At 49.2% G+C, this 27,199-nt stretch overlaps 2 protein-coding genes across 10 annotated transcripts in view; one reads left to right on the top strand and one right to left on the bottom strand.

The window, feature by feature from the left end:
- Positions 1–1,356: 1,356 nt before the first annotated feature.
- UBFD1 (ubiquitin family domain containing 1) lies at positions 1,357–16,216 on the bottom strand. Of its 4 annotated transcripts, XM_022588531.3 has the most exons (7): positions 16,026–16,159; positions 15,512–15,841; positions 14,414–14,622; positions 11,717–11,782; positions 11,450–11,555; positions 7,567–7,649; positions 1,357–5,092 (listed from the first exon to the last, which is right to left on the bottom strand). In XM_022588531.3, the coding sequence occupies exons 1-7, from the start codon at positions 16,048–16,050 to the stop codon at positions 4,982–4,984; spliced, it is 930 nt and encodes a 309-aa protein (XP_022444239.1). In that variant the 5' UTR covers positions 16,051–16,159; the 3' UTR covers positions 1,357–4,981. The 4 variants fall into 4 exon arrangements, with proteins under 4 accessions (XP_022444239.1, XP_089752148.1, XP_022444241.1 ...); XM_089896022.1 differs by lacking the exon at positions 7,567–7,649 and having other exon boundaries at positions 16,026–16,165; XM_022588533.3 differs by lacking the exon at positions 1,357–5,092 and having other exon boundaries at positions 5,240–7,649; positions 16,026–16,165.
- Positions 16,217–16,370: 154 nt separating this feature from the next.
- Positions 16,371–27,199, top strand: part of EARS2 (glutamyl-tRNA synthetase 2, mitochondrial) — a 28,189-nt gene continuing 17,360 nt past the window's right edge. For 3 of the 6 annotated variants that reach the window (XM_022588535.2, XM_022588536.2, XM_022588540.2), the window contains exons 1-5: positions 16,371–16,588; positions 19,534–19,689; positions 22,906–23,095; positions 25,388–25,860; positions 26,988–27,096. In XM_022588535.2, coding sequence (XP_022444243.1) covers positions 16,450–16,588; positions 19,534–19,689; positions 22,906–23,095; positions 25,388–25,860; positions 26,988–27,096 — 1,067 coding nt within the window. In that variant the 5' untranslated portion in view covers positions 16,371–16,449. Of the gene's footprint in view, positions 16,589–19,533; positions 19,690–19,711; positions 19,995–22,905; positions 23,096–25,387; positions 25,861–26,987; positions 27,097–27,199 lie in introns of those variants that run through there. The other 3 variants (XM_022588534.2, XM_022588537.2, XM_022588539.2) reach the window with 3 other exon arrangements.

Consider the following 27,199-nt stretch of genomic DNA (forward strand, 5'->3'; position numbering starts at 1 on the left):
AAGCAAATGGAGTTAATATTTTAACAACTGATGAACCCAGGTGAAAGCATGAGGTGGTCGCTAGCATTTTTCAACTTTCTGTAGGTTTGAAAATTTCCAAAACAAAAAAGCGAAGGCAGCAAGGGATTGAAATTAGATATGGAGGAAAGTGGTAAAAATAGAAGGAACTTGAGAGCTAGGAGTTATAAAATGCGGTGAAGAGTAGGAAAGGTTCTATCAGTAGAATAAGATAGGCTAACAAGGCTTCAGAACAAAAATAGCCTTGATGAACTGGAAAAGCCAGAGGTTAATCCCAGCTGGAAGCAGCCGGGTGGTGTTGGCACAGGCCTCCAGTGTGGAAAGCACGTCAACTTCCTACAGCTGGCATGGGCTAGACAGACCGCTCGGGCAAAAGCAGGAAGAAGTCCTTGCCTCCTGCCCTAATGACAGTCTGTTCTGTGGGGTCCTGTTGTAGAAAGTGTTGTTAGCTACCCACAGTTGAGAAAATGCCAAGATATCTCCCCCCCCAAATATGGTAAGAAATTCAGACTGGAGTTTATCTCATTCTCCATCTTAGGAGGGTCAATCATCCTATTCGCTTTAAGGTGCCTGCAATAACAGTTCAGAACTGGGATAGAGTCCAGAAGTACCCTCTGTGCAGACCAAAGATTCCCCAGGTGGGCAGCAGGCAACATATAGCACAGCCCCACCCGTCCCTCCCTCCCATATAACGGTCAGAGGCTTAAGAATCTAACAGTGTTGTTTCAGGATTATGAGGTATTGGAAAAGTGGGAAAGAGCCAGGAAGGGGCAGTGAGACCAGAACCTTCAGGAACATTTACAACGCAGGGGGAAGAGAAGAGAGGGTTCCAGTGGGAGTGGTGCCGGGTCAAAACCAGTTCTGACAAACTATAGTCACTCTTTGTGCCAAGGATTCTGCTTTTGTCCCATTTTTGGTAACAGATCTCCCTCCCTCCTCCTGGGTCTTTGTAGCTTGAGGCTAGAGCTACAGCTCCATCTCAGTGTTTCACCAAACATGTCCTCGAAGAGTGAAGTCACACGAGGCGCTAGGCGGGAGGCGTAAGGGCTGGGAGGCAGCTTCCCCTCCAATGCCTGGGGGCCGGGCCAAGGAGAACAGCCCTAACAGGGACGTGGCTGACTGCCGAGGTGGTAGTTTGACTAACACAATGTAAAACAAGTCAAACCCCTTTATCAACTATTTTCAGCAGGAACAAACTTGGATATACTTATACGCCAAATAAGTCAGACGGTAACATGGTACACCACAGCTGGCCAAAAATGGCTCTGGGCTCATTTCCAAATGTTGGTCAATCCCCAGTACAGATTAGGCGCGTGAAGAATTGGAAGGAAAAGGAGACGCAATTAATTATCAAACTTTAATTGATAGACTAATCTTACAGGATAAACAATAAGACAGCTAGTCAAGGTTACACTTAAAAAAAAAATCCAGCAGCGCAAATCTAATCAGACTAAATACGTTCATCTCCTCCCAAACAGGCATTTGATTAAAAACAAACACCAGAACAGAGCGCACACCACAAGGAAAACATAGTACTTATATATATTGTCAAATAATTCTGCAGAACTGGTTACGAAACGAAGAGGTTCTTAGAAATTCAGAAAGCAGTAGAACCACCCAGCCTGGCAGGTAAATTTGCCAGATGTCGCGCGCTTTGGAGGGCTCCTGACCGCCTGTAACTTAAGAAAGGCCACCAGGCCCCTCTAAGAAGGAAACAGGGGCCAGTCCTAACTGGAGATGACTTTTTCACAAAGCCTTAAGACAAAGGGACCATCTTTTCCCAAGACAACAGGCATGAGCAGAGGCAAGGAGAGAAAGAGGCGTCCCTCAGAGGATATAGTGGAAAGCAAGCCGCCCTTGCGTGGCCCTTGGCACCCGGGGTCCAACCCACGCCCTTCCCTGCCCCCGGCAAAGAGGGCGGGCCAAGTGTGGAGCCCAGGACCGCTCCTCCAGGCACGTGGTTAGAGTGAAAGTAAGAAGAAAGGCAGCCCCTTCCGGCTGAAATACGGCAACTTTTCAGAGACGTGGCAAAGTGAGTTTCCTTGGCCCTTGTAATCTAAAGCAGCAACTCCGGAGAAAGTGCATCCTTAGTTCAGTTCGACTTCATTTAAAAAGAGCTAATGCTACTTGCTAAAGGCCCGTCATCGATTAAAATACTTAATACCAAAGAGTTCCAGCACGTGTCGGGACTGTCTTTCTACATTTTCTGACTGGACTGACCGGAACAGAGCTGAGGGGCCAGGCCAAGCAGGGACAAGCTTGTCACTATCCTGCCAAGTCGCCTCAGGGAGGGAAGGAAAGGCAGGCTGCCTGCGAGCTAGCGAGCGAGCCCTGCAGGCGGACCGCCGGCACGACCTCCCGAGAGAAAGCAGCGGCCTCGGCCACCCTGCCCTGCACGCACGCCCCGGGCCGCGGCGAGGGGATCACAGCCAGGGCTCTGCCCAGAAAGCATCCTGAGGGAAAAATGAACACCGTGAGGCTACCGAAGGGCACAGTCTCAGTTTGCTAACACAGGTTTAGTCAGTACGTTCTGGCCCGTAAGATGATGATGAAGCGACCACTCACGGGGCTGAGTGACAAGCCAGTGAGCACTGCTGGGACCCAGGCACGGCTGTACACCCCACACTCCTCCCAGCGGCTCCTGGTGCCGCCCCCTCGGCTCTCCGGGGCTTCCAGCAAGGTCTCCATGGAGTCGGGAGCCAGAGCCCAAGATGGTTCCAGCAGATTTAGTGAGCTCTGTAAAGCAACACTCAGACAGGTCCGTATGAAAAGATGTCATTTACATTATTTATATATCTCCAAGTAAGGAAAAAAGCACCATTTTACTTAAAATAAAAAGGCTCACACAGGCTTTGGTCCTGTCTTGAGATGACACCAGCCTGAGCGAGAGGCGGTTTGGCCCTCGGGGAGCAGGGAGACGGACGGGACACACGCTGTCACCGGGAGGGAGGGGCGTCAGGTGGCACGGGCAGCCGCACAAGTGGGGGAAGTGAGGAGACCTGGCAGGAAGGGCCTCAGAGAGCAGCCCCACGCGGCCAGTCTGGGGACGGAGACGCGTGCTTCAAGAGACCAAAAGCAGGCGTGTGGCACTGTCAGGATAAGCCTCCGGGACAGGGACGCCGGCCAACAGAAAGGGCAGTATTCAAACTGAGGTGACGCTCTTCTTGCTACGTGACCGTTTCCTCTGTAGGCCTGTCAACTGCAGAGGGAGGCTTCAACAAGAAGCAAAGAAGCACTCTTTTCTCCAGGAGCTGCGGGCCAACGAGGACAGAAAAGCTACAGTCACTGCTCCTTTTTCAAGGATGAAAACCAGGCAGTTTCCTGAACACTACACACTTCCCATACATACTTATGCCCCCCAAAAAAGCAACAGTAGGTTTTCCTGCCCAGATGCATAACTTGGCATTGACTACACCACGAAAAGCAAGAGTCTGTCTGGATGGGCTGGATTCCTGAACTACAGCTTAGAAGGGAAGGGCGCAGAATATCACCATAAAGTGGCTCACAAGGAATAGTCATCTTAGGTGAACACATGCTAATACATTTCACAGAATGAGGGATAACAGTCTAGAATCCAAAATGTGAAGTTTGGAACATCTCTCGCCAAACCTTACTATGAGGGCCTGCACCAGTGAGACGAGAATTGCAAAGACAGCAGCAGAGCAACAGCGAACAGCACAAAGGGCATCATTCACCAAGAGACCGTCCCTCATTCCAGAGTCAACCAAGCCATCGGGAGACAACAGAACTTCACGTGGACGAAGAACATAAGGGCTAAAACCAGAAGAGGGAGAGCTAATCACGAAAGCCATTTATCCCATTTTCGATGTTTAAATACATCGGCCAACCCACTAGGTCAGATGTCTTCTTCTTGAGAAAGGCAGCATCTCTGAACCTGGGATGAAGGACACTTGAACATAATACATGAGCAGAAGGACCCAATGGAGACGCGTAACTGAAAGAATCATTGGACTGCTGAAGACTTTCTCGAAACTTCTAAGGAAAGAAGGATCTGGGTCTGTGGCTGTAGGGCTGTGTAACTGGCTTCCACCTGGCTCCTCTCAAAGAGGTCTTTGTCGGCATACCCAGGCACACCTGTGCCAGGCTGGGCCTCAAAGCCGAATCAGTGAGGGCTGCAGACAACCGTCAAAGCAGCAGCGGATCTCCCCAGAGATCGGGGCCCAAAGGGCAAGACGTTCAGACAGGAGTCGCTGGGACACGCTCTGCTGCTCGGCAATCACCACAGCCAGTGCGAGCGACCCCGACCAGACCCACAGCTCTTCCTCTCCCGCCTAGTGCTCACGAGCAGCAGCGTGGCAGGAGGGAAGCCAGGAAAGGAAGTGGTGATGAGGTACAAAAGGAGGAACTGACATCTTTGGGTTTTTAAAACATAAATTCCAATCTAGGAAGTGGGAAAATAAAAAGGGAAAGAATTCATTCTGAATCAATGGACAGAGAAATATGGCTTACTAACCCCACATTCTGCATACAATTTCATATAAGAGAGGGAAAAACCCACCCCAACTCATCACAACGCAGTCCAAACGTTTGCAACCAAAGAGTCATGAAAATATTTCAGGTGAAATCACTTAAAAAAAAAAGAAAGAAACCAGAAAGCTTTTGATCATTGCTTTCTAAACAAAATTGGTAGATCTACTCTCAAACACACTTAAGAGTATTCCACACAACATGTTCAGAATTCAGATTTATTGATTTCCACCATATTGACTTTTAAAAATGGTATGAAGCTGACTGCAAGAAAGGGAACTGGTGATTTTAAGTTAAAATTAAGCTAATGGTGAAAGTACATCACCTCTGGCTTCAGTCACCACATCACCTTAGATTGGATATAGATTTTTTTTGAACAAAGTTCCAGAACTCTGAAATCCAGGGATGCTGCAGGCCTCTCCCAGCAATGTCCTTCACTTTGGGTCAGTCTCCTGGGCCAGAGGTGAAAGTGCTTTCAAAAATACTGCCATTTCCCCAGCACAGTGTCTTTGATTGCATCCACATATTGAGTTGGAACCCAGTACACCCAGTAGTAAGAGGCTTCCGTGGGGCCCAACTGAAACGCCTGGAAGGGAAAAAGGAAAACCAAGCGGTACTTCAGAGGTTGGGAGACTGAGCAGGCAGCACAACAAACATGGGGAGGGCTGAGAAGTGAATTAATTAAAAGGGGAAGGGGAAAAAAAAAACTGTGCACATGGGGAGCATTCTCCTGTCAAAAATAAATGGATAAATAAAACATAAAAAGGTGGGAGAGTTAAGCATAGCCGATCCTAAAGCGGTGGTTCCCGAACTCGCGCGTGCAGCAGAGCCAGCTGGGGGCTTGTTAGAACAGAATGGTGGGCTCCAGCCCTTAGAGTTCCTGGTTCCAGAGAGGTGGGGCGGGGCCTGAGGATCTGCATTTCTAACAAGTTCCCAGGGGATGTAATACTGCTGATCTGGAGACCAGTTTGAGAACCACTGCCCTAGGAAAACTGTCACACATGCAGGAGGAAACAGACATGAGTGTTCAAAGCAGCACTGTCAGAAATGATAAAAACCTGGAAACAACCTACATATCCATCAGTAAGGGAACGCAAAATTAAAAGTGACCTACTCGTATGAATACTAGATTTACTTTTACAAGGTATGAACTGGATCTAGAGTTAATACAGACAGATTGTAATGTCGAACCAAAAAAAAGCAAGTTGCAGAACGATACATACCATGATACCATTTATGAAAACTGAAAAAACACAAAACAATACTGTAGCTTGGTCATGGATATACGTGAAAATAAACGCACAGAGAGATGGGAAGGATCCACATGATAAATCATGATAATGGCAATGGGGGGAGGGGAAGACAATGGGGACATATTCACTGCTGGTATATTTTCTTTTATTTAAAGCAAGATTGAAAACAAGTTACAAAATATTCACAATAGTCATTTCTTGGTGATGGATATATGGGTTTGTTATAGTACTCTCGGTCCTTTTCTATGCTTTTTAACATTTCTCTAAGGTGACATTCCCCCTTTTTCTAAGGTGACCTGTGAATCTAGCTAGTGAAATGGCATCTGCAAAGAGGGAAATAAACACTTTCATTAAGACAAAGGCCAAGGTGCTACTTAATGGCGTTTAGAAAAGAAAGGGGGCGATTAGAACCCACCTCTGCCAGCAATGACTCCAGAGAGAAATCAGCATTTAAACTAAATACAAAGGCATTAGCCGTCCACACCACCTCCTTAAAAGATGTCCAAAATGGTCCACTCTACTTGTTTGAAATCCTTCTTCCCAGGCTGTCTGAAAACTGGGACTGCAAACCCTACCGGGTCAAACTGGTGAGACAGATGTTTCGAAAGGGAGTGAAGGGGCCCAACTGAAAATATTAAAATCCAACTTGTAAAACAGAAAAATTCACTGAGCAGGCAAAACAAATCACCTGCAATCCTTTAAAGACTACAGAGACTAGTGGCGGAAGGGCCGCCCGAGGGCCTGAAAGGAGCCCATGTCGTCGTCGCCACTGCCCGGAGGACACCCATGAGCTGTGCACCCAGGGCTGCATGGCCAGCCATGGCCTGACGAAGCCCCTGAGCTGACAGACCCCGACAGGGCAGCAGAGGGGACACGACTGGCTGACCTCCTAGAGCCAGGGGACCTGTCATCTGCCCAGAGAGAACCGCCATACCTCGAGATCCCCTTTTCCCGGACCTCCCAACACCTCCCTGCGCCATGAACCCTGGAGGCCAACCCGCAGCTCAGACCGCTGGCTCCTGCTCCTCCCTGGGCTGGGCCGCCGCCGCTGTGGCTACATCACTGTCATCTCCTCAGCGAGCAAGGGAGGCAGCCCCGCCCGCACCCTATCACCGCTCAGCTCAGGTCCCTGGCACAGCAACTTCGGAGCAAGGTGGCTGAACTTCCTTTTTAAAGCAGTCCCTTCAACAGTGCTGGGAAGACAGGTGTCTGCCTAAGCTGCTCAGGGAGTCTCGCCACGGAACTCCTGCTCTGTTCTGCAGACCTGGGGAATGCCTCCAGACGTGCTGTCCGGGAAAGAGCAGCCGCTCTCTTTAGAGCACAACTCCTTGCTTAACCAGGTCACAGACTCCACCCTCCCCACAGGGTCCTCGGCCACTCGAGGGCTGCCCTCTGGGATAAGCAACATCACTGCAGAAAGGGGCAGCCTGCTGCCCTCACAGACGCCAAGGCGAGTGGGAGGTTTTGTTTCATACGCAAGACAAAACTTCAAATGAAGACCCACAAGCCATTAACCTCCTCTTTATATTTATTTTCCTGGTCTAAAAACAAAACATTACAGATATGAGAGATGCAGCAGAGATAAAGTGTCTCGCCTTTAAACTGCTGGGGGGCGGGGTGCGGTTTGCAAAATAAACAGAACGAGGACTAGGTCACGGATTAAGTTCTAAGAATGGGAAGACAACATGAGGGTCTTAACCCTGTGCGTCTTCTCAACACTGAGTACTCTCCTCAGTGAAACATCCATCCCCTGTTGGAGGAGCAGAAGCAGGAGTCTAGGGAGGGCCAGGCCACGCCGGCTACTTACCATCATGTGGTAGTCTTCATGTCCTTCGATAGGTTCACTGACCACATTTTTAATGGAACCCATGGGCAATTTCTCAGTCCGCTCTAAGTTAAGAGGGATTACAGTGATTATTAAAGGCCCCCCTGCTCTACTCCTGTGACTCAGTAGTCCCTCCTCAGGGCTGGTGGCTGGGGGAATCTCTCCCCACCCTCTAGGGACGACGGGAAAGATCTGGTCAGTGCACCTCCAGCCCGGCTTGGGAGGTGGGAACTTCTTAGGAGCAAATGGGGAACTGGACTTGACAGAGGTAGTAAAGGTTTCTGAGAGCAGAGGTATAGCCTGGCCCGTGTTACTCCGTAACGTCTCATGATTACTAAACACCCACGAAATTCCTCTGCACCCTTATTGCCAAGCCAGGCCCTGGCTGAGGTCTCTGGCACCTGGGATAGCCAAGGGGACCAAAAAGAGGCAACTGCATGCCCCTGTGACTTGTACAGGAAGGGGGATGCTTGGGGCTTTAAGACCAGTTTCTATCCCTTGATCCTGCTCACTCACCCTCCCCCCCATTCCCTCCCTTGGTCCCCCACCCCTCCAAATACACACACTTGAAGAAGTTCTCCGAGAGCATTCATAACCTCTTATGATTAACACTCTAAATGCCACTTATCACATGGGGTGAGAAGACATTTTGCGGCAAGTTTAAGGATGGCAGGTAAGAGAGAGGAGGCAGCGAGGGATGCCTGGAGTGAAATGAGACTGGAGGTGAGCCGAGGGGAGCAGGACAGGGCTGGCGGCAGGAGAGGTGGGGGCACCTACACAACAAAGCCACCGCCCAGAAGCAGCAGACACCTCAGGGAGGAGTTCTCAGCACATGGAGAAACCAAGCTGGAAAACTCATTACAGGCTTTGCAGAAAGCAAAATCTGGAAAACGAATAAGTTGACAAAACAAACCAGGAACTCAGAGCCCTGACCTGTCGTCTAGTTGGTGACTCGAGACATGTTACTTCCATCCTGTGGGCCTTGGTCTCTGAAAAATGGGGATGAGGAGATGGGACCTAAAGATGTTCATTCAGATTTTGACTTTCAGTGGCTCTAAAACAGTGACCCACAGGTAGGACCTGACCAGCACTTATCTTTAAGATGGAAACTTTTAAAAACATCAGCCATTTTGAATTGTCCAGAGATTTCACACAAAAATATGAACTTCTGGCTTCTCTTGAAAACACAGAAGATTCAACAATCCTGGGCCCACATTCCTGAGTGACAGCAATCAGCTAGATTAGAGACTCGAGTTCCCTACAAGCAGGGCACATGCTCCCCCGAGGCGGCTCCACGTGGTCACAGGTCCCAGTTCCTGCCTGGAGCTCGTTCTTCCCCCTCCACTGGGCCTGAGGCTGTCAGTGCTGCCTTCTACACACGCTACCGCAGAAGCCCCTGAGTGCCACTCGGTAAAGCACCCCATCGAGAAAGAGGCCAACTAGCAGCTGGGATGGTCACGTCAGCAGAAAGATGAAGCCAGTGGCTGGCAGCCAACTCCCAGAACAAGCTGTCCTCCTCGGACAGTGCTGAGGACACCCAGGTGACAGGACTACTGGGCTCCCAAGCGAGAAGAAAGCCTGAGGTACACTGACACAGCAGTCTGGGTGGGAAGGGAAGGCCCGGCCTTGGTCAACCCTTGAAGACATGAATGTTCACGGCCAGGCTCTTTAACAAGGCTAGTGAGTAATGCGGCTCTCAACAGCTCTGAAGCCCTGATACATCAAGATTCTTCTAGAGCTCTGCCTTTGTGCCAAAGCAGAAAGGCAGCTGCTCCTACAAGCTGAAATAAAACCTCTAACTCACGTGTGGGAGGTTCTCTTTAGCCCCTGCAGTTACGATGTTGGTTCCTATACAACTTCATAACCTGAAAACACTCCCTGAGGAACCAACGAACACTGACACACTTAGTCCTCGTCCAGCTCCCCTGCCTGCACCCACCCTCTGGGCCAGCATCCTTAGCCCCTGCCTCCCATTAGGCTGCCCGAGTGAAAGTGCAAGCCTAGGAAGAGGCAGGCTCTCAGCAAGTCAATGCAATGGTGGAGAACTAAGCAAAATCACCTGCAAGGTCATGAATAAGTGACGACCTGACAGAGGCAGGGCAGCTCACAATTAAAAAAAACTGATGATGTGACAGGCTCTGCAGAAGAGAATGACCTGCTAAAGGGTTCAAAGACCCCTGGGAATGCTGGGAAAGCCCTTAAATATTATGCACAACTTGCTTTGCCCATGCAGTTAGAGTCGAAAGTGAAATGAAGACTATAGCAAGGAATCATAAACTTGTTAGAAAACTCAAGCATTTTGGCCATTTCAGTCTTTGTTCATTTTAAGAATCAGGATAGGGTTGAAAACAAGAAACATTTTCATATTTCACATGATTAAAATCTCACTCCCCATCACCCCTACTCCAATTATTTTCCATAAAACTTTGGTCCCATTTTAAGCAGAATCATACTAAATGGCCTGTCCCTGAAACCAAGTAACCTCAGACGATGAGATCCCCTATACTTCTCTTTACCATTTACCTCGAACACTGAATACCTACAGTGCTGGCCAGAAACAGGTGAATTAGGCATGTTCGGTTCCCTCCAGGAATCTAACAGGGGGACAGACAAGTCAGAGAGTAATGAGTGCTCTGCGGATATAACGGGGCTCTCTATGAACAGAAGGGGCAGCAATTCATTTGGAGGGTGGGGGAGATATCAGGGAAGGCTTCATTAGGAGAGCACATTTAGGTAGGACCTCGGAAGACTTTGTTAACAACAGGAATGGGAAATAGGCATTCTGGGTAAGGGCACAGCAATGAGCAAAGACATGAGCTGTGCAAAGCACGGTGGGAAGCTCAGGGAGTGATGCAGTTGAAGTACGTAGGGCACAACAATGCAAGTGGGGCAGGAAGTGAGGTCAGAAACTTAAACTGGGCCCCATCGTTGAGAATACGGGACACTGTGTTTAGGCATTTGAACTTGGCCTTAAAGAGCGCAAGGTTTTTGAGGACAGGAACCAGTGAGGAAAAACCAGTACAGAAGATGGGCAGGACAAAAGAGATCCCAGATGGGGCAGGGATATAGGTTAATTTGCTTTAACAGACCAAGATTTGAGACGCTAGGAGTTAACTGGCGCAACAGAGTGGCAAAGAAAGGGACACAGATAATTCTGGAATGTAAATGACAAGATTTTGAACCATCTGGGGGAAGGGAGAGGGAGGACAGTCAGAGACACTTCCCAGCAAAAAGCAAGCCTGATTCACAGGCACAGGCAGGGTAGGGGCGGGGAAGCAGAGGGCAACCAGGCAGGGAAGGAGGGGCAGGTCCCTAGTACAGGGGCAAACTCTGATCTACAGGAGCCAGGCAGGTGTCATAAATTAATAAAGCTGGCTACAATAAAAGATAAATGAAACAGTGAGGACTACAGCATGGACCCCCTGAAACCACTGCTCAGCTCCATCTGATCGTTGCCATGTGAAAATGCAGGTCCAGAATGGCTAGATCTTTTGCTTCTTTTCAAGAGAAGCACAAAAAAAAAATCAGATCCAGTGAAACCTCCCGATTTTCACAGATTGTGTGTAAACTCATAAAACCCTTGTCTGTGGACTAGACCTGGCCCTAAGGCCACACGTTTGGAACCTCTGGTTTTGGCTGCAACTGAAGAGCCAATGTCTTATGGATTGGCCCTGAGATCAGACTAGAAAGAATGAGGGAAGAGGGTCCAAATAGAAGGTGAGCATCAAAAAGCAAAATTGAAAGCCAGGAGCACACAAAGCACAGTGGAGAAGGATTTCAGAATGAGGAGCAGAATTGCACCCAAGGCCACGCCCTGCAGGGTACGAGAGGCAGTGAGCCAGGAAGAGGTGAGAGCAGTCCGTACCTTTAGTGCCGATCCACAGCTGGTCTTGTTCTAGCTTAAAGGTAAGTCTCACTTTTCCCCCGGACTTATTGTACATGCCAGATAAGGGTACAGCTGGCAGGCGCTCCTGGAGACACAAGAGCATGGTAAGAGAGGGAGGAACCAGAAACAAGGCGAGACAGGAAAAGAAGACGGGACAAGACTCGAGGACCTGATTGCAGGAACCTCAGGAAGTCAGAAGGTGAGCCTGGTTCCTTTTCAGAATGCTCACAAAGGAGTTCGGCTTACCTGGGCACCCTTAACAGACGGCATCACATCTTCAGGTTTCCCTTTATCCAATACTTTCCTGTGTTGCTATAAGTCAGAAGAGATAAATAAATGAAACAGCTGACTGCATTTTGGTCTATTATTACCTCTTTGAAAAAGAGAATGAAGAAAGCCTTAATGTTTTGGTTCAAAAGCTTTTTGTGACTACAGATATGGGTCCTTTGACACTACAGAGCAGTGCTGTCCAGCAGAAATTTCCATGATGGAAATGTTCTATATCTATGCTGTCCAAAACAGTAGCCATGAGTCACCTGTGGCTATTAAGCACTTGAAACATGGCTAGCATGAGTAAGGAACTGAATTCTTAATATTACTGAATTTTAATCAGCCACATGTGGCTACCACATTAGACATCAAAGCTCTAGAGCAATCAGGATTTCCAGATTGCTAATTCAAATAAACTCTACTTCCTTCTCCCCCTCCCCCGAAATCACCACTGAAAGAATTAATAAACATCAAGATAAGACAGCCACAAAGGGTGCTTGCTCTCCTGGCATGTACAAAACAGGACAGCCGTTTCTGTCAACTTAAACTCCCAGAGAAACCTATAAGGATGCTGATAATCAGCTTAGCTGTCCTAGAAGGGGCACTCCTTCAACAAATGGAGACTCAGTCCACTGCACAAATCTTCCCCATAACCCCACCCTCAACCCCAGCTAAACAGAAAGCTCAGGAGCCACATTTCCAAAGAGAAATGCTGATTAAAGCCTGACATTAAGAAGTCTCTAACCCCACTCCCACCTCAGGAGTCTGAAGCAGCTCGTTAAGGGTTCTAATTAGGCTCATGGCCCCCTAAAACTGTTTCTGTCTGGCCCAAATGCCTGAGTCTTGTTTCCTCTCCATCTGTGGCTTTACAGGTACAGTCGCTGTCTGGTCAAGCTAGAACTGTAGGGTAACAAGTGGGTAGAGGGTAAACATTTAATCGAATTTAAGGACCAGGTGGCCAAGAGCCAGCTTAAACCCGCACCGGCATGGTGGAAACCCTCTGGCAGGAATAAACTCAACACTGCCAGACTACTAGCAAAAGGTCACTCTACATATCAGCCCTAGATTCTTGAGCAAGCTGATGAAAAGCCAGGAGAACGGGTCCCTCTCAGTAGGCCACGTTATGCCTCATAACCGGCATCAATGGAACAAAGCTGCGTGGATTAGAAGCCTAACTGGACTCATACCTCACAAGTACCTTTTGAAGAATTTTCCCTTCACTGTGGAGAACACTTCTAAAGCCTGTTAAGCTACCATTAGTAACTCAAAACCTGTATTTAAGAGGCATGTTATGCTCCAAGGGTGTAACCAGTGGGAAGGCTCATTCATGTCTGACATGTTCCTATTTGACAGTTTCATACATTGTGGCAGGGGAAGATATGAAAATGGAAATGCACTCAGTTAGTTACAAGGCATTATCATCCCATATTTAGAGGCAAAAGTGTCCAAATAAACACATTTTAGATGTTAATATAGGTTTACAGACTCTTATCTGAAACCCTAAGGACAAATGTTTTGTACTTTATAAAGTCTAAAACTTTTAAGAATTTTATGAACGAAATGCAGTTTTTCTTTTTTTTCGTAATACAGTTTTAAACTACACTACATAATATTCTTTGTGGAGTCTAGGATAGTACCTTGTTACTAAATATGTTAATATTTCTAGGGCAAAACATGACTATTTACACTAATTCTGATCAGGTTTTGCTGCCAAATTTATAAAAGCACTTGGGTTTTCAGACTCTTTTGGGGTTCTGGAAGCACATATAAGGGATTACGGACCTGTAACAGAAAATTGTGTCCTTCTCACACTGTTGGCCATGTGCCTTGGTGCCTAAGGTCACTGAAACTGATGTTGGTCAAGGTTGGTTTACTCTCCTCAGGATACAGATTAAGTTGAGAATATCTATTTTCCTGGAACACATTAAGAGTAGCCAGGAGACTCCATAACTACAAGTGGGGTTAGCTGGGTGATAAGATCACAAGTGATGGTTCTTCCAATCAGTTCCTTCCACAGTGAAACACGTTTACTTTTCCCAGTCACAAAAAAGAATCTGAATGGCTACAATGAGCACAAAACAGGCTGGATCTCTTCCATCCAAAATGACCAACAAAGCATGTAAAAATTCAGGCCCCCATTTCACAGACCAGGAAGAGGGAAAAAAGAAAATCAGCAGAGTTATCTTCCTAGTCAGCTTCATTTGGCTTCCTGAAACAGTCAGTTTTAGAGGAACCTCTGAAAGCTATTGATTTCCATGCCTATCCAGAAAAGGGCTTGTTGGCGTGAGGGAAGCCACAAGCCAAAAAAACAAATGCAAGCACTTGTGTAAAATGGAGGATTAATTCCAACAGTGGCATTTTTCTCTGGCACTAAATAGGAGAGAAACCCACATCTGCTTCATTTCAGTACCTGGTCTAAAGCCTGCCTTTACAAAGGCCTTATCCTAAAGTAGATAGACTTGAGACACACTGACCCGCCAGATGAGACAAAGATGCAAATCTCAGGTAGTTGTCACCTCCACTCAACAGCCAGCCGCACCCAACTGCTGCCATAAATTTCCATCATGGGCCCTGTCCAAAAAGGAGCTTATTCTAGAAAGGATACAACCAGCCTAGGCTTGAGAGGACAAAGCCTCACACTTCCCAGGACCAACAATCACACGACAGACTCACTTTCTGCCTGCACAGAGGCTCCTTCTTGTTCTCTTCGGCCTTTGCGTCCTGCTGGGCAGCATCTTTGGGTGTGTTCACTGCTAAAACATCATTTATCGTGGAGCCAACCACCATGATCTTGGCTCCACTGGTGACTTTTATTTCTCTCAACGTCTTATCCTCAGGGACAAGTCCCTTATACATGACTTTCTGCATGGCAGGCGGGAGACCTTGAGAAAAAGTAGAGGACAGTGAAAGGAAGAAACAAAAAACATTCTTGCACAACAGACCCGAAAGTGAATACTGCTCTCCTGCCAATTACTTTTGTGCACTCAGGCAATTCACAACCTCTCTGAGCCTCCAGAACTTCATAAGAGTAATGACAATAGTTCCTTCTGTATGAACTCGTTTTAAGGACTAAGATATAATAAATATGGAGCATTTAGTGCAGCACCTGGTATTTAATAACTGATCAATAAATATCAGCTATTATTCATTCCAAGTTGTTCCTCAACCATCTTGTGACTCAAATATTAAGTGAGAGTCCACAAACCTCAGGGATATAGAAACCAATAAGGTTTCTGTTTTTATGGAGCTTACAGAATACGTGCAGAAAATGTAAAAAGAAAATCATTTCAGATGGCAAACTGCTGTAAATAAGAAAAAACTAAGTAATACAAGCATCTGTGAAGGGGCCAGCATGAGAGCCAAAAACAGTGTTTCCTAAACTTCCCTTATTAGAAGTACCTGAGGCATTTGCTAAAAATAATTCCTGGCCACATTCCAGACCCACTGAATCAAAATCTCCAGGGGGAAGGGCCTAGGAGCTGTAAATTTCACAAGCGCCTTAGGTCATTTTATTAGAGATGTTAGAAGCACGAGTTAGAAACTTGGGCCGAAGAGTCAGAAATGGACTTGAATCCCAGCTCAGTCACTGACTAGCTCTGACTTCGGGTCTCATTTTCCCCACCTGAATAACAGGCACATTACTACTTACTTGGGAGGACTGTTGTGAGCATTGAGAACGCTGATGCAAGGAAACAGGCCAGCGCGGTGCCTAGCACAGCGTCAACACTAGGTAGGTGAAGTGGGAAAGGCTGTCAGAGCCACGGGGATTACCTGTAATCGAGTGAATCTTCTGTTTTAGTTCGGAGCCTGTGCTATCCAGGGGAAACTTCACGTCGTGCTTGGTCTTGTTCCAGATGATCTTCAGGTCCACCAACTCCCTGCCCGCGCCGCCGCCCGCGTCCTCGCCGTTGCTGACCGAGGCCTGGGCCGCGAGGTCCCCAGGGGGCTGGGCCGGGGCAGGCTGCAGACTGCCTCGCGCGGCGCAGGAGTCCTCGGCCGCCGCCCCCGCCGCGGCTTCGGCCTCCAAGCAGCTGAGGGGCCGCGCGGGCCCCTCGGTCGCCACGGTCTCGGCCTCCGTGTCCATGCCCGGTTCCTCCATGCCTGCAAGGGGGTTAGGGGGTGGGCGCTCGCCGCGGGCTGGGCCTGGGACCGGATTCTGCCCGGGCGCCGCCGGACCGCCGCTCCCGAGCCAGACTGCTCCCCCCGCCGCGCCAGGCCGCATCCCCCAAGGGCTCCCGCTTCACCTCGGCCCGACCCGGGCGCCCGCCACCCCCTCCACACTCACCATCCGGGGCTCCGGCCGCCGCCATGATGATTGTGTACAACACCCACAGCTCCCGCAGAGGCCGCCGGGAAAAGGCGAGCTGGCTGAGATTGGCCCCGGCAACAGCCCCTAATCGCGCACAGCCTGGCCGGAAACAGGTGGAGGTTTCTATGGAGACCCGCCTCCTCCGCTTCCCCGGCCCGGCCCCTGCCACGCTTTAGCTTTCAAGAACCCGGGGGGCGGGCCCGGGAAATCTCCCGTTCGCTGGACTCTGCCCCCTAGAGGCCGAGTGGGACCGCAGTCGTGCAAGGGGGCGTGGGCTTGTAGGCTAGGGGGCCTGCGCCTTTAAGGGGCGGGGTTGCGCTGCTGTGGCGGAAGCGGATTTGCTGGGAGGAGTCCCCGGAAGTGATGCACGGAGAAGCCCACGTGTGCGGTTCCACTCCACATGGCTGTGCTCCTGAAGAGGTTGTTGCATCCCCCGAGGACCCCGGAGGCCTTGGGCCGCCCCCTGGGACGGCGCGAGGCTAGCCTGGGCACTCATGCCGGGCCTGCGGTGCGAGTGCGGTTCGCCCCCAGCCCCACAGGTAACCTTGGCGGACGTGACGCTGCAGGCGGAGGCCCACCGTCTCTTGCCCGCCCCCCGAACGTTCCGAGCGAATCCCTTCCGGTGGAGTCAGACTGGGCGGGTAGTGCGGCCTCATTATAGAGGCAGAAATAGGTTTACGAGAGGAAATTTTTCACGTTGCCAGGAATTTCGTGTTTATTGTACTGTACCATTTCTTTGGGCCCCTTTTTTCTTTTGTGTATATAGTAAATGTGTATTGAGTACAAAATGTTTTAGGCGCTGGGGTACAGTGGACATGGAGAAAGTAGGGCCCCCGCTCCCAAGAAGCCTACACTGTAGTGGCTGCAACAAACACGTATAAAAATAACTAGTTTTAAACAGTCACGTGTGTCATGCGGAAAATGAAGCAGGGTAGGGGACTGGGGGTTGGGTAGGATGCTCAGGGATGCCTTGCTGAGGAGGTGTCATAAGGGCTGAGAACCAGATAACAAGAAGGAGCTAGGTATGTGAAACCTATAGAAGGAACCTTCTGGGCAGAGGAAATTGGAGGTACAAAGGCCCTGTGATTAGTATTGGAGCCTAGCAAACCAGAGAGTGAGGCAGGGGCCCACTGTATACCCTATCGGCGATCTTGTCAGGGCCTCCGCACCAGTTCCCCAAATTCTTTTCTCACCAAGGCGACCTGCTTGCCCTCTTCACACCAAGCGTGCCTCTCATTCTGAACTCCAGAGTCACAGAGCTACCTTTGTGACAAGGTCTCAGCTACACAGAGTGACAGAAATCTTTCTCGGCAGGCAGTATCGTGTAGAGCATGCTTCTCAAACCACCCCCGGTGAAAGGACTCGTTTCTCATTTCCAGTCAATTATGGACTAATACTTCTATAAAATCAATATAAAGAAATTAGTAGAAAAAGGAAACTCGTAAAAGCATACAAAATATGAGACTATTTATTGAATTCAACAGATATAAAGTTATTCTGTCAAATTGGTTGGGAACTGCCAACAGTTTGCAGACAAGCTCTGGTTTGGGTGCCAAGGCCTAGAATTGTCTGGGCCCAAATTTCTGGCTTTGCCACTTCCTGTTTGTGTGGCTTGAGAAAATTATTTAATCTCTCTGAACCTCTTGAGTGTTACCATCTGTCAAACAGGGCTGGTAATAGTACCTGCCTCATGGTTTGAGTTAATGCAACTGAGGCACGGGGTAAGGACTGGTACTCGTGGAAAGCACTTAATAAGCAGAAGGCTCCATTATGATGATTTTAATTCTCCTTTCCTTGCTGATCTGTGGGAAGAGCCCATGTTGGAAAGGCTGTTGACTACAGATAGAAGAATGTAAATCATTATAATAACTAAAATTAATAGGGTACTCTGGTCAACATTTATGCCTCACAGCAACCTTGCAAGGAAGGTTTCTATTTTTTGTTGTTAATCTCTCTAACAAATTAAGAAATTGATGCACACAAAAGTCAAGTAGAGTGTCCAAGGGGTAGCAGAATTTGAATCAAGGTCTATTTGATCTAAAAGGTCTTGCTTTCAACTACAGGACCCCTGTCCTCTATCTTGGGGACCTCTGGTTTTGTGGTGGCCTTGTAACTAGCTGGAGGTCACATACATAATCAGTGTTGAGCTGGAGTCTACCTGACTCCAGAGAAGCATTTCCTATCCCGTGCTGCCTCCTGTACTTGGAGATGCAGACAAGCTCATTGTGGAGACAGGGCCGTAGCCTGGCTGTCGTAGTTTATCTTATGACAGGGCCGAAAGCAAGCTCATCACATGAGGTGAATTGTGCCGAAGCACAGCAATAGAGGGCTGCCATTCGCTCAGGCAAAGCAGCGCCGTCTGTCCTGCTGTGGTAGCTTTTATTAAAGCATTATCTATGTTTACATTTTAAGACTTGTTTTCTTAACATTTCAGAAATGCCAAAGCAGCAACATATGTTTCTATTGATTATACAAGCAATAAAGGGCTTTCTTGAAAACATGCCGTGCTTCGTCCTTGAGCGCAAAAGCAGCACAAGTTTCCCACCATTATTTTGATTATACTGAAGTAGCACAAGGACATTTCCTTGCGTTCCCACCATTCTGATTATACTGAGGACATCTCATGGATCAGTGCCCAAAGCTCTCAATGCTTCTTCGCAGGCCCCCGGTTTGCGGGGGGAGGGGGGCTCAAAGCAATCAGGACTGTTTGCAGTTCTGGCTTATTCGCCAGCCCTCGGTTTGCTGGGGGGGGGGGGTATGGGTCACGTCTCCTTTCCATGTTCTCAGTTATTCCACTACACCTGGCCCAAAGAAGGAAGGGTAAGGGGGGAAATGACAACCCTGGGAAAACTGTTCACTTTAACTTTTCAGTCAGGAATGATGAAAAAGTAAAATATTAAGAGTTTAAACTTGGGTGAAGAGAAATACAGTGGCATCAAATATTACTTTCGGTTAGTATCTAAAGCCAGCACTTAAAGTGTCAAGTAGACAAAATTTAAAATGTATGATGAGGATAGTCATGTACAGTGCATAGAGGATATGGGCAAAATGTAATCTTACAGTACTTTTAATTAGTAATTAATTTTTTTTTTTTGTCCAAGGACTTCATTGAATTTGCATAAGTTAGATGCACGTGTGATGTGGCTTCACTGAATAACTGTCTGCTTCTCCTTTGGGTGAAACTTGGCCTTAAGGCAAATGTCAAAGTAGAATGATGGGTGCAGTTGGGGAGATTTGGAGCCATTTTACCCAATGACATGCTCCAAAACTTCAGTGTTCTTCCACTTCCAGGATGAGGGTAAATGAGTCAACCAGCCCAGTCCTCTTCTGTGGCAGCCTGCCTGCCTGGGTGCCTGACGGGGAGATGGGACAGGGTAGCGCCATTTCTTAGACTTTGATGTTCCCTGAGACCTTGTGTCACAAGCAGAACTTACTTGCCCGTTGTCTTCCCCATCTTGTCTGAGCTGTTCTCTTCTTCCGCCAGGCTTCTTGCACCTGGGCGGCCTCCGCACTGCCTTGTACAACTACATCTTTGCCAAGAAGCACGGAGGGAGCTTCATCCTGAGGCTGGAGGACACGGATCAGACCCGCCTTGTGCCTGGGGCAGCGGACAATATAGAGGACATGCTGGAGTGGGCAGGTGAGGCTGGCTGGGAGAGGCCCCTTCTTCAAGGAAGGAGCAGGGAGCAGGAAAAGGAGCCTGAAGGTTTTCTCACATGGCCCAGGGTGGAGAACGCGGAGTCCCTGGAGGAATGAGTACATTTGTGCTGCCTGGGGTGGCAGGTTCCACCTGGAAAGATGCTGAAGTTCCTGGGGCAGGGCAGAATAAAAAGCTCCAAGGCTGTTTTGAGATTCTTGTTTTTCTCTCAGAATCTCACTTCCTACTGGGAGCGGGCAGGAAACACAGGCCAAGTGGAAGATGGACCGGGAATCTCCAGGGGTGTGGTAAGCCCGAGAAAGCGCCAGCCCAGTTGATGTGGGACTCCTGGCCCAGCTTGTCAAATCTTCTGATTTCCGGGAGGAGCCGGAACTCTGGGGTTTTTTTTGTTTTTGTTTTTGATGACTACTTCCCATTGTTAAATCTGAGCTCAGATTTTTTTTTTTTTTAAACCACGTTGTACGAGCCAAACAAAACACATGCAGCTTCTTAAGTCAGTCTCTTTAAGGGAAGTTTAGCCCTGAGGCCAGCTCAGCTCAGGGAGGACAAGGAGGAGTGTATTTGTGTTCCCCAGGTCAGTAGCTGCCTTCCTGTCGGAACAGGTATGACTATTTAAGCTCGCCAAGGGAAAATGCCAAAAACACCAAGTCTGTCTTGACGTGTGTATTCTAGTCTCAGGTAAATCATTAACTAAATTTTGGGTTCCTGAAGGGCAAAAACTGATTTCATTTCTGTCCTCTACCATAGAAACTTGTAGCAGAAACTCAGTTGAGATTAGTTGAATAAAAGAATTCATGCACCAAAGTCACTTACTGTGGTCCAGGTAGTGATAGTGTTCAAGTATGGAACCAAGACCCTGCACTCAGTAAGTAGGGGAAGACAGATAAATAACAGGTGAATTCATTCTTACTACAATATTAAGTGATGATAAGTGATGTGGAGGGAAGGGTAGCAGGTGAGGAAACCAGCAGGGAGCAGGTCTTGGAGATGGGGGGGACTTCCCCAGGGAGGGGACGGTAGAGCAGAGAGTTGCACAAAGTGAGGGGCCAGCCCTCTGGTTACCTAGGGGGAGAATGCTCAAAGCAGTGGGAATAGCAGATGCAAAGGCCCTGTGGAAGCTTAGTGCTGGATGTATTTGAGGAGCAGCAAGGAAGCCAGTGTGGCCCAAGCACGGTGAGGTAAGCAGAGGACCTGGAGACGTGAGGACAGGGAGGTTGGCAGGAGCCCGTGATTGGCCACGTGGCGTGGAGCACCTGCTACACCGTGCTAGGCACGAGGGTACCGTGATGAGCAAGACTGCCTGATGTGTCCTGCCCCGAGGAGCCCCCAGCTCGGCACAATGGTGTGAGCCTTCTGGTGAGGCAGAGGGCAGGGATCCACACCCCAGGTGGCTCAGTTCTGGAGCTTCTTGCTTTGGGCATCGGTATGTAATTTACATAGGATGAAATTTACCATCTCAAAGTGGTCTTTAGTATATTCACTGAGTTGTATATCCACCAGCACTCTCTAATTCCAGAACATTTCCATCACCCCAAAACGAAACCCTGCACCAGACACTCCCTATTCCTTCTTCCCTCCTGCCGCTGGCAATCACTAACCTACTTTCTGTCTCTGTGGTGTGCCTATTTGCGACATTTCATTTTATGTCTGGCTTACACTTAGCATAAGGTTCGTGTATGTTGTAGCATGAATTGGTTCTTCTTTCCCATTTATGCCGAACAATATTCGTTGTATGGAAATAACACTTTTTACTTATCCATTCGTCAGTGATTGGGCATTTGGATTGTTTCTACTTTTTGGTTATGATGAGTAAAACTACCATGAACATTTACATACTATTTTTTATGTGAATCTGTTTTCAGTTTTCCTAGTGGAGTCTCTCTTAAACCCTGGAGCATTCCAAATGCTGGACACGTTAAGGGTAGATCAGGAAGGAGCCCCAGATGCACCTAACCACCGCCCCCCTTCTCTGACAAATGAAGAAATACCAATACCAACAGTACCAACGATGGTCACAGCCAGGACCTGCTGAGCACCGAGATGTGCCAGGCAAAGCGCCAAACCCTTCCTGTAGGCCGTCCCATTCCAGCCTCGTGATGACCCTCAGCAGAAAGTAAATGTTTGTTTCCTTCTTTTGTAAAGGAGGAAATGGAGGCTCTGGTAGGTGTCTTGCCTGGCCTCAGAGCTGGCCAGTGCACTTGAACCCAGGCCCCTCAGCCTCCAGAGTCTGTGGGACGTCGGGTGTGCAGGGTTAGCCCTGTCCTCTTCCTAATTTGTTTGAAAGCCATTTCAGGGCAGAAACGCCGTCATCCAGCTCTTCTGTGTCCACCCTACCTCTCCCGGAAGCGTTTATAAGTTAAATCTATCCTTTGTGACCTGAGGAAACCAGACCTGGGGTTGGCGGTTCGCTTATAATAGGTCACATTTAATCTAACAGCGTATGTTGCAGCTGTTCTACACGAAGCCATTGCACTAAGTACTGTGTAAGCACTGGTGCGTTTACGTCTCGGTCACTCTGCACAGTAGACTCTCAGCTCCACTTTTCAGAGAAGGAAACCGAGGCTTAGAAAGGCTAAGGAATGCAAGAGGCAGTCCAAGTGGTTAAGAATGCGGACTTGGGGCCAGCTAGCCTGGCTTTCGTCCTTGGCCAGGTGACGTAACACAGCCCCTCTATACCCCCATGTCCTCCTTACTGAACGGGGGTAATAACGGCCCCTACTGGGTGGGGTGGTTTTGAGCTTTAACAGCGATCACAAAACATAAAAGCAGCCTGGAAGGTGCATGGCACTATCCCTCGTGACAGCCAGTCAGGGGCAGGGCCAGGAGCCCAGCCGGGCTGAGTGGGCTGTCCCTGAACCACGCTTCTTCTCCCAAGTCCCCTGTTCCAGACCTGCTGGCTTCTCCCTCCCCAGGGCAAGGATGGAGGGAGAGGACATGCCTGTAAGAGCATGGACCGTGGAACCAGTGCACCTCCATCCGACTCCTTATCCACCAGCCACATGACCTTGAGCGTTAACCTCTCTGTGCTTTAACTCTTCATCTGGAAAAGGGAAATCATAAGAGTAACAGGCTCATGGATTGTCAGGAGGGTTAGAAGCTTTGCTATATGTGTAAAGCGCTTATAACAGTGCCTGGGAACCAGTGTCTTGTGCATCGTAGTTATTACCGTTTGGTGATTATTCTCTGCCTGTGTTGTAGGCATCCCCCCTGACGAGAGCCCCCGCCGGGGAGGTCCTGCAGGGCCCTACCTGCAGTCTCAGCGACTTGCGCTCTACGCCCAGGCCACCGAAGCTTTGCTGAAGAGCGGCGCTGCGTACCCGTGTTTCTGCTCACCCCAGCGGCTGGAGCTCCTGAAGAGGGAGGCCCTAAGGAACCGCCAGACACCCCGGTGAGAGCCCCAGCCTGTCACGGGTGCCTCCCCAGGGGTGGATGTGTTCGTTAGCTCTTGCTGTGTAACAGATTATCCCCAACTGGCTTATCTCAGGGTTTCTGTGGGTCAGGTTTGGGCACAGCTTAGCTGGCTCCTTTGGCTCAGGGTTGCTCTCAAAGCTGCATCAAGGTCTTGGCCAGGCTTGCAGTTACCTCGAGGCTGGACTCTCAAAGGATCTGCCTCCATGCCTCTCTGAGGCTGTTGCCTGGAGGCATCTGTTCCAAGCCATGTGGGCCTCTCCACAGGGCAGCTCACAGCTTGGCAGCTGGCTTTCCTCAGGGCAAGCCAGGGAGAAGGCAGGGGAGAGCGAGGAAGGTGGAAGCTACAGCTTCTGCATAACCTAATCAGGGAAGTGACATCTCACGGCTGTGTCGTGCTCTGTGCATCAGAAGGAAGTCACTAGGTCCAGCCCACGCTCAAGGGCAGGGAGGACACGGGGAAAAACACCGTGAGGCAGGGATCATTCTCTTCTTCCCCGCTCAAATGGTAGCCCACAAGATACATGTCATGCCGTTTACAGATCCCACTTACAGTCTTGAGGATCGGTCTGTATGAGTCCATAAATTTTCCTCTGCTTGCGTAGTATTCCGTTACAGGGCTGTGTCATCACTCACTTGATCAGGTCCTTTCTAATGAGCATTTATGTTATCTCTAATCTTCTGTTACTAAAAAAGGAGCGGTGATGAATAATGTTGACGTACATCGTTTGGCACATGTGCAATGTGTTTGTTGGATTACCTCCCTAGATTTGGAATTGCAGGTCAATTTATAGCTTTGATACATGCTGTCTAGAGGCACTCTACTAGCTTGTACTCCCATCAGCATCATAACATTCAAGTTCCAGTTTCAGTGAACTATTTGGACAAGGGCTTGGATGTTCATACAAGGTCGTGCCATCCGCTGCAGCATTGCCTTTTTAATCATAAATGGCCTACTTGCCCATTGACAGAAGATTATGTTTTAAAATTACGATCATGCCCTATCCTGGATCCATACAGCCATTTATTTATTTATTTTATACATTTATTTATTTTTATAAATGTATTTGTTTATTTTTGGCTGCATTGGGTCTTCTTTGCTACGTGCGGGCTTTCTCTAGTTGTGGCGAGTGGGGGCTACTCTTCATTGCAGTGCGCGGGCTTCTCATTGCAGTGACTTCTCTTGTTGCGGAGCACGGGCTCTAGGCGCATGGGCTCCAGTAGTTGCAGCACACGGGCTCAGTAGTTGTGCCTCGCAGGCTCTAGAGCACAGGCTCAGTAGTTGAGGCACACGGGCTTAGTCGCTCCGCAGCATGTGGGATCTTCCCAGACCGGGGCTCGAACCCGTGTCCCCTGCATTGGCAGGCGGATTCTTAACCACTGCGCCACCAGGGAAGTCCCATACAGCCATTTACGATTGAACATTTAGCTCAGTGTCAAGGATGGTACTTACAAGTGTTGCATTTGTGTATCATTTAGGATGCTTTTGGGAGCAAGTAACAAATACTCTGTTTAAAAGGGACAAACCAGAGCTTCTCAACTTCAATGTGCAGAAGAATCACCTGAGGGTCTAGTTAACGGGAAGCTTCTGATTTAGCAGGTCCAGGGTGGGTCCAGCAGGTCCTGAGATGCCGCATTTCTGACAAGCTCCCAGGTGAGGCTGACGCTGGAGGTCCACAGACCACACTTTGAGTAGCCAAAGCATAAACCACATAGACATTCATCTTCTCCTTCTGCAGAAGTCTGCAGGTGGGTGACTCCAGGATGAAGCCAGCAGCTTTGAGAAGGCGGGACTCTATTCTGGCCTGTTGCTGCCTCCCTTGCTGCCCCCCTCCCCCGTCAGTTACAAGTGGCTGCAGCACCTTGTGGCTCGCCCTCCTCTCACTTAGAGAGAAAATCTTTGCCAGAACCTTCATCCTCCGCTACCCCACAAGCATACTTTTTTTTGAATCTCAGTGATGGGTCAATGCTTTAGGGGAATGAGATTGCCTGCTTGGCAAAATCAGTCATGATTCACCCCCTTGGGTGACATTTGACGTTTCCTCATTAGCAAGGAAGAAGGGAAACAGGCTTGTGACTGCTGTGCTATGTTATCTCACTTAGTTCTCCCACGCAATAACCTTATTATCCCCATTCAAGACTGAGGAGACAGCTGTAAGAGGTAAATGACTTGCCCAAGGTCATACAGTTATCAGAGGCAAAGGTAGGGCTCACGCCCGTCACCACTACTCTTAGTAACTCTTAGTCACCGTGCTGCTCTGCTTCCCAACAGGTATGACAATCGGTGCCGGAGCCTGAGCGAGGCGCAGGTGGCCCAGAAGCTGGCCAAAGACCCCAAGCCTCCCATCCGCTTCCACCTGGAGGGGGAGGCGCCAGCCTTCCAGGACTTGGTGTACGGCTGGAATCGGCATGAGGTGGCCAGTGTGGAGGGGGACCCAGTCATCCTGAAGAGCGACGGCTTCCCCACCTACCACCTGGCCTGCGTGGTGGACGACCACCACATGGGCATCAGCCACGTGCTGCGGGGCTCCGAGTGGCTGGTCTCCACCTCCAAGCATCTGCTCCTCTACCGGGCCCTGGGCTGGCAGCCCCCGCGCTTTGCCCACCTGCCCCTGCTCCTCAACAGGGATGGCAGCAAACTGTCCAAGAGGCAAGGGGACATCTTCCTGGAGCATTTTGCTGCTGCCGGCTTCCTGCCAGATGCCTTGCTCGATATCATCACCAGCTGCGGCTCAGGGTTTGCAGGTACCCACTCCCCAAGAGGTCCTGGTGGGACCATAGCACTGAAGAGCCAGGGCCTTGGGTCAGGCCGCCTGGCCTTCAGTCCCAGCTGTGCCGCCCACTGGCTGTGTGATCTTATACATGTTCCTTCTCTTATTTGACAAGTGTTTATTGAGCCAGACAGCGTGTTACGTGCTGGGGCTACAATGGTGAACAAGGTAGATGTAATCCCTGTCCTCAAGGATCTTATGATCTGTGAGCCTCGGTTGCCTCATCTGTAGAATGGGCTAAGTGTCTACCTTACAGGGTTAAGTTAGGGTTCACTGAGCTCCTGACTATGAGGCACCAGCACAGTATCTGCCAAACAACAGCACAAAAATTACAGATCCTGTGATTATTGTAATTACATTATTAGTAGAAGTACAATTTGGTACTCTGACAGTATTACTAGGATTACTATGACCCTAGTTTATTCCAAGCTGACCAAAGACTTAGGGCCCACATCTTGATGATGCACAAAATAGGATGACCTTTTGGAGGGGGGACGATTTCTGAAAATGTGGCCATAGTCTGCTTCCTGCTTTTTCTGCTTGTATCTCATTTAAACTTTAAAATATCCTTGAGGGGTATTTATTATCCCCACTGTTTGTTAGAAGCTTGTGAGGCTCAGAGAGATTGAGTAACTTGCCGAAGTCACACAGCTAGTGAGGGCTGTGGCAGAGGCTCAAGCCTAACCAGGATGCCCACTGACTGTGTGAGATGGGGCCACCGCTCGTGAGAAGCAGCTCGTGGCTCAGCTCTTCTCACTCTGGCTGCACTTTGGAATCCACCAGGAAGCTTGTGAAATACAGTCCTGCTCAGACCCCATCCAAAACCAGTCGAGTCAGGATCCCTGGGGCGCAGCCAGGCAGTGAGCAGGCTCTTCTTGCAGCTCGTGTCTTTGAGGGCCATGAGGGTTGATTTAGCCGGATTGTTTTCAAGCTTTTTGTTCTTTAGTGACAGAACCCTTTCTGCAAATGAAAGCTCACTTGGGCCCTTGGTATGTAAAATAACTAGAAGTTGAATCTGTTTGGGTAGCCTCCCTTGTGATTGAAAGTGGAATGGCAGGGTGGGGGGTGGGTGCTGAGCAGCTGGGCCTGCCTCACTTGCAGAGAACCAGATGGGCAGGACCTTGCCAGAGCTGATCACACAGTTTGACCTGACCCGGGTCACCTGCCACTCGGCCCTGCTGGACCTGGAGAAGCTCCCAGAATTCAACAGGTGAGCGGGGAATCTGGAGCACCCCCAGGAGAAAAGGGCTCACCGACTGATGCTGGTCCCCACGGTGGAAGGTCTAGTGGGCTCTGGAGTCACACACACTTGA

Source organism: Delphinapterus leucas, chromosome 15 (genome assembly GCF_059928025.1).
Source record: "Delphinapterus leucas isolate spDelLeu-1000000601 "Yukka" chromosome 15, BTC_Dleu_Yukka2, whole genome shotgun sequence".
Lineage (NCBI taxonomy): Eukaryota > Metazoa > Chordata > Mammalia > Artiodactyla > Monodontidae > Delphinapterus > Delphinapterus leucas.

Bases quoted from the DNA above. Each gene is read 5' to 3' on its own strand.
- UBFD1 (XM_022588533.3), bottom strand. From the start codon at position 16,050: ATGGCGGCGGCCGGAGCCCCGGATG. The intron at 14,623-15,511 runs GTAATCCCCGTG...CTTTTTCTCAAG, and splicing joins GAAGATTCACTCGATTACAG to GTCTCCCGCCTGCCATGCAG. The intron at 7,650-11,449 runs GTACGGACTGCT...CTCTTAACTTAG, and splicing joins GCTGTGGATCGGCACTAAAG to AGCGGACTGAGAAATTGCCC.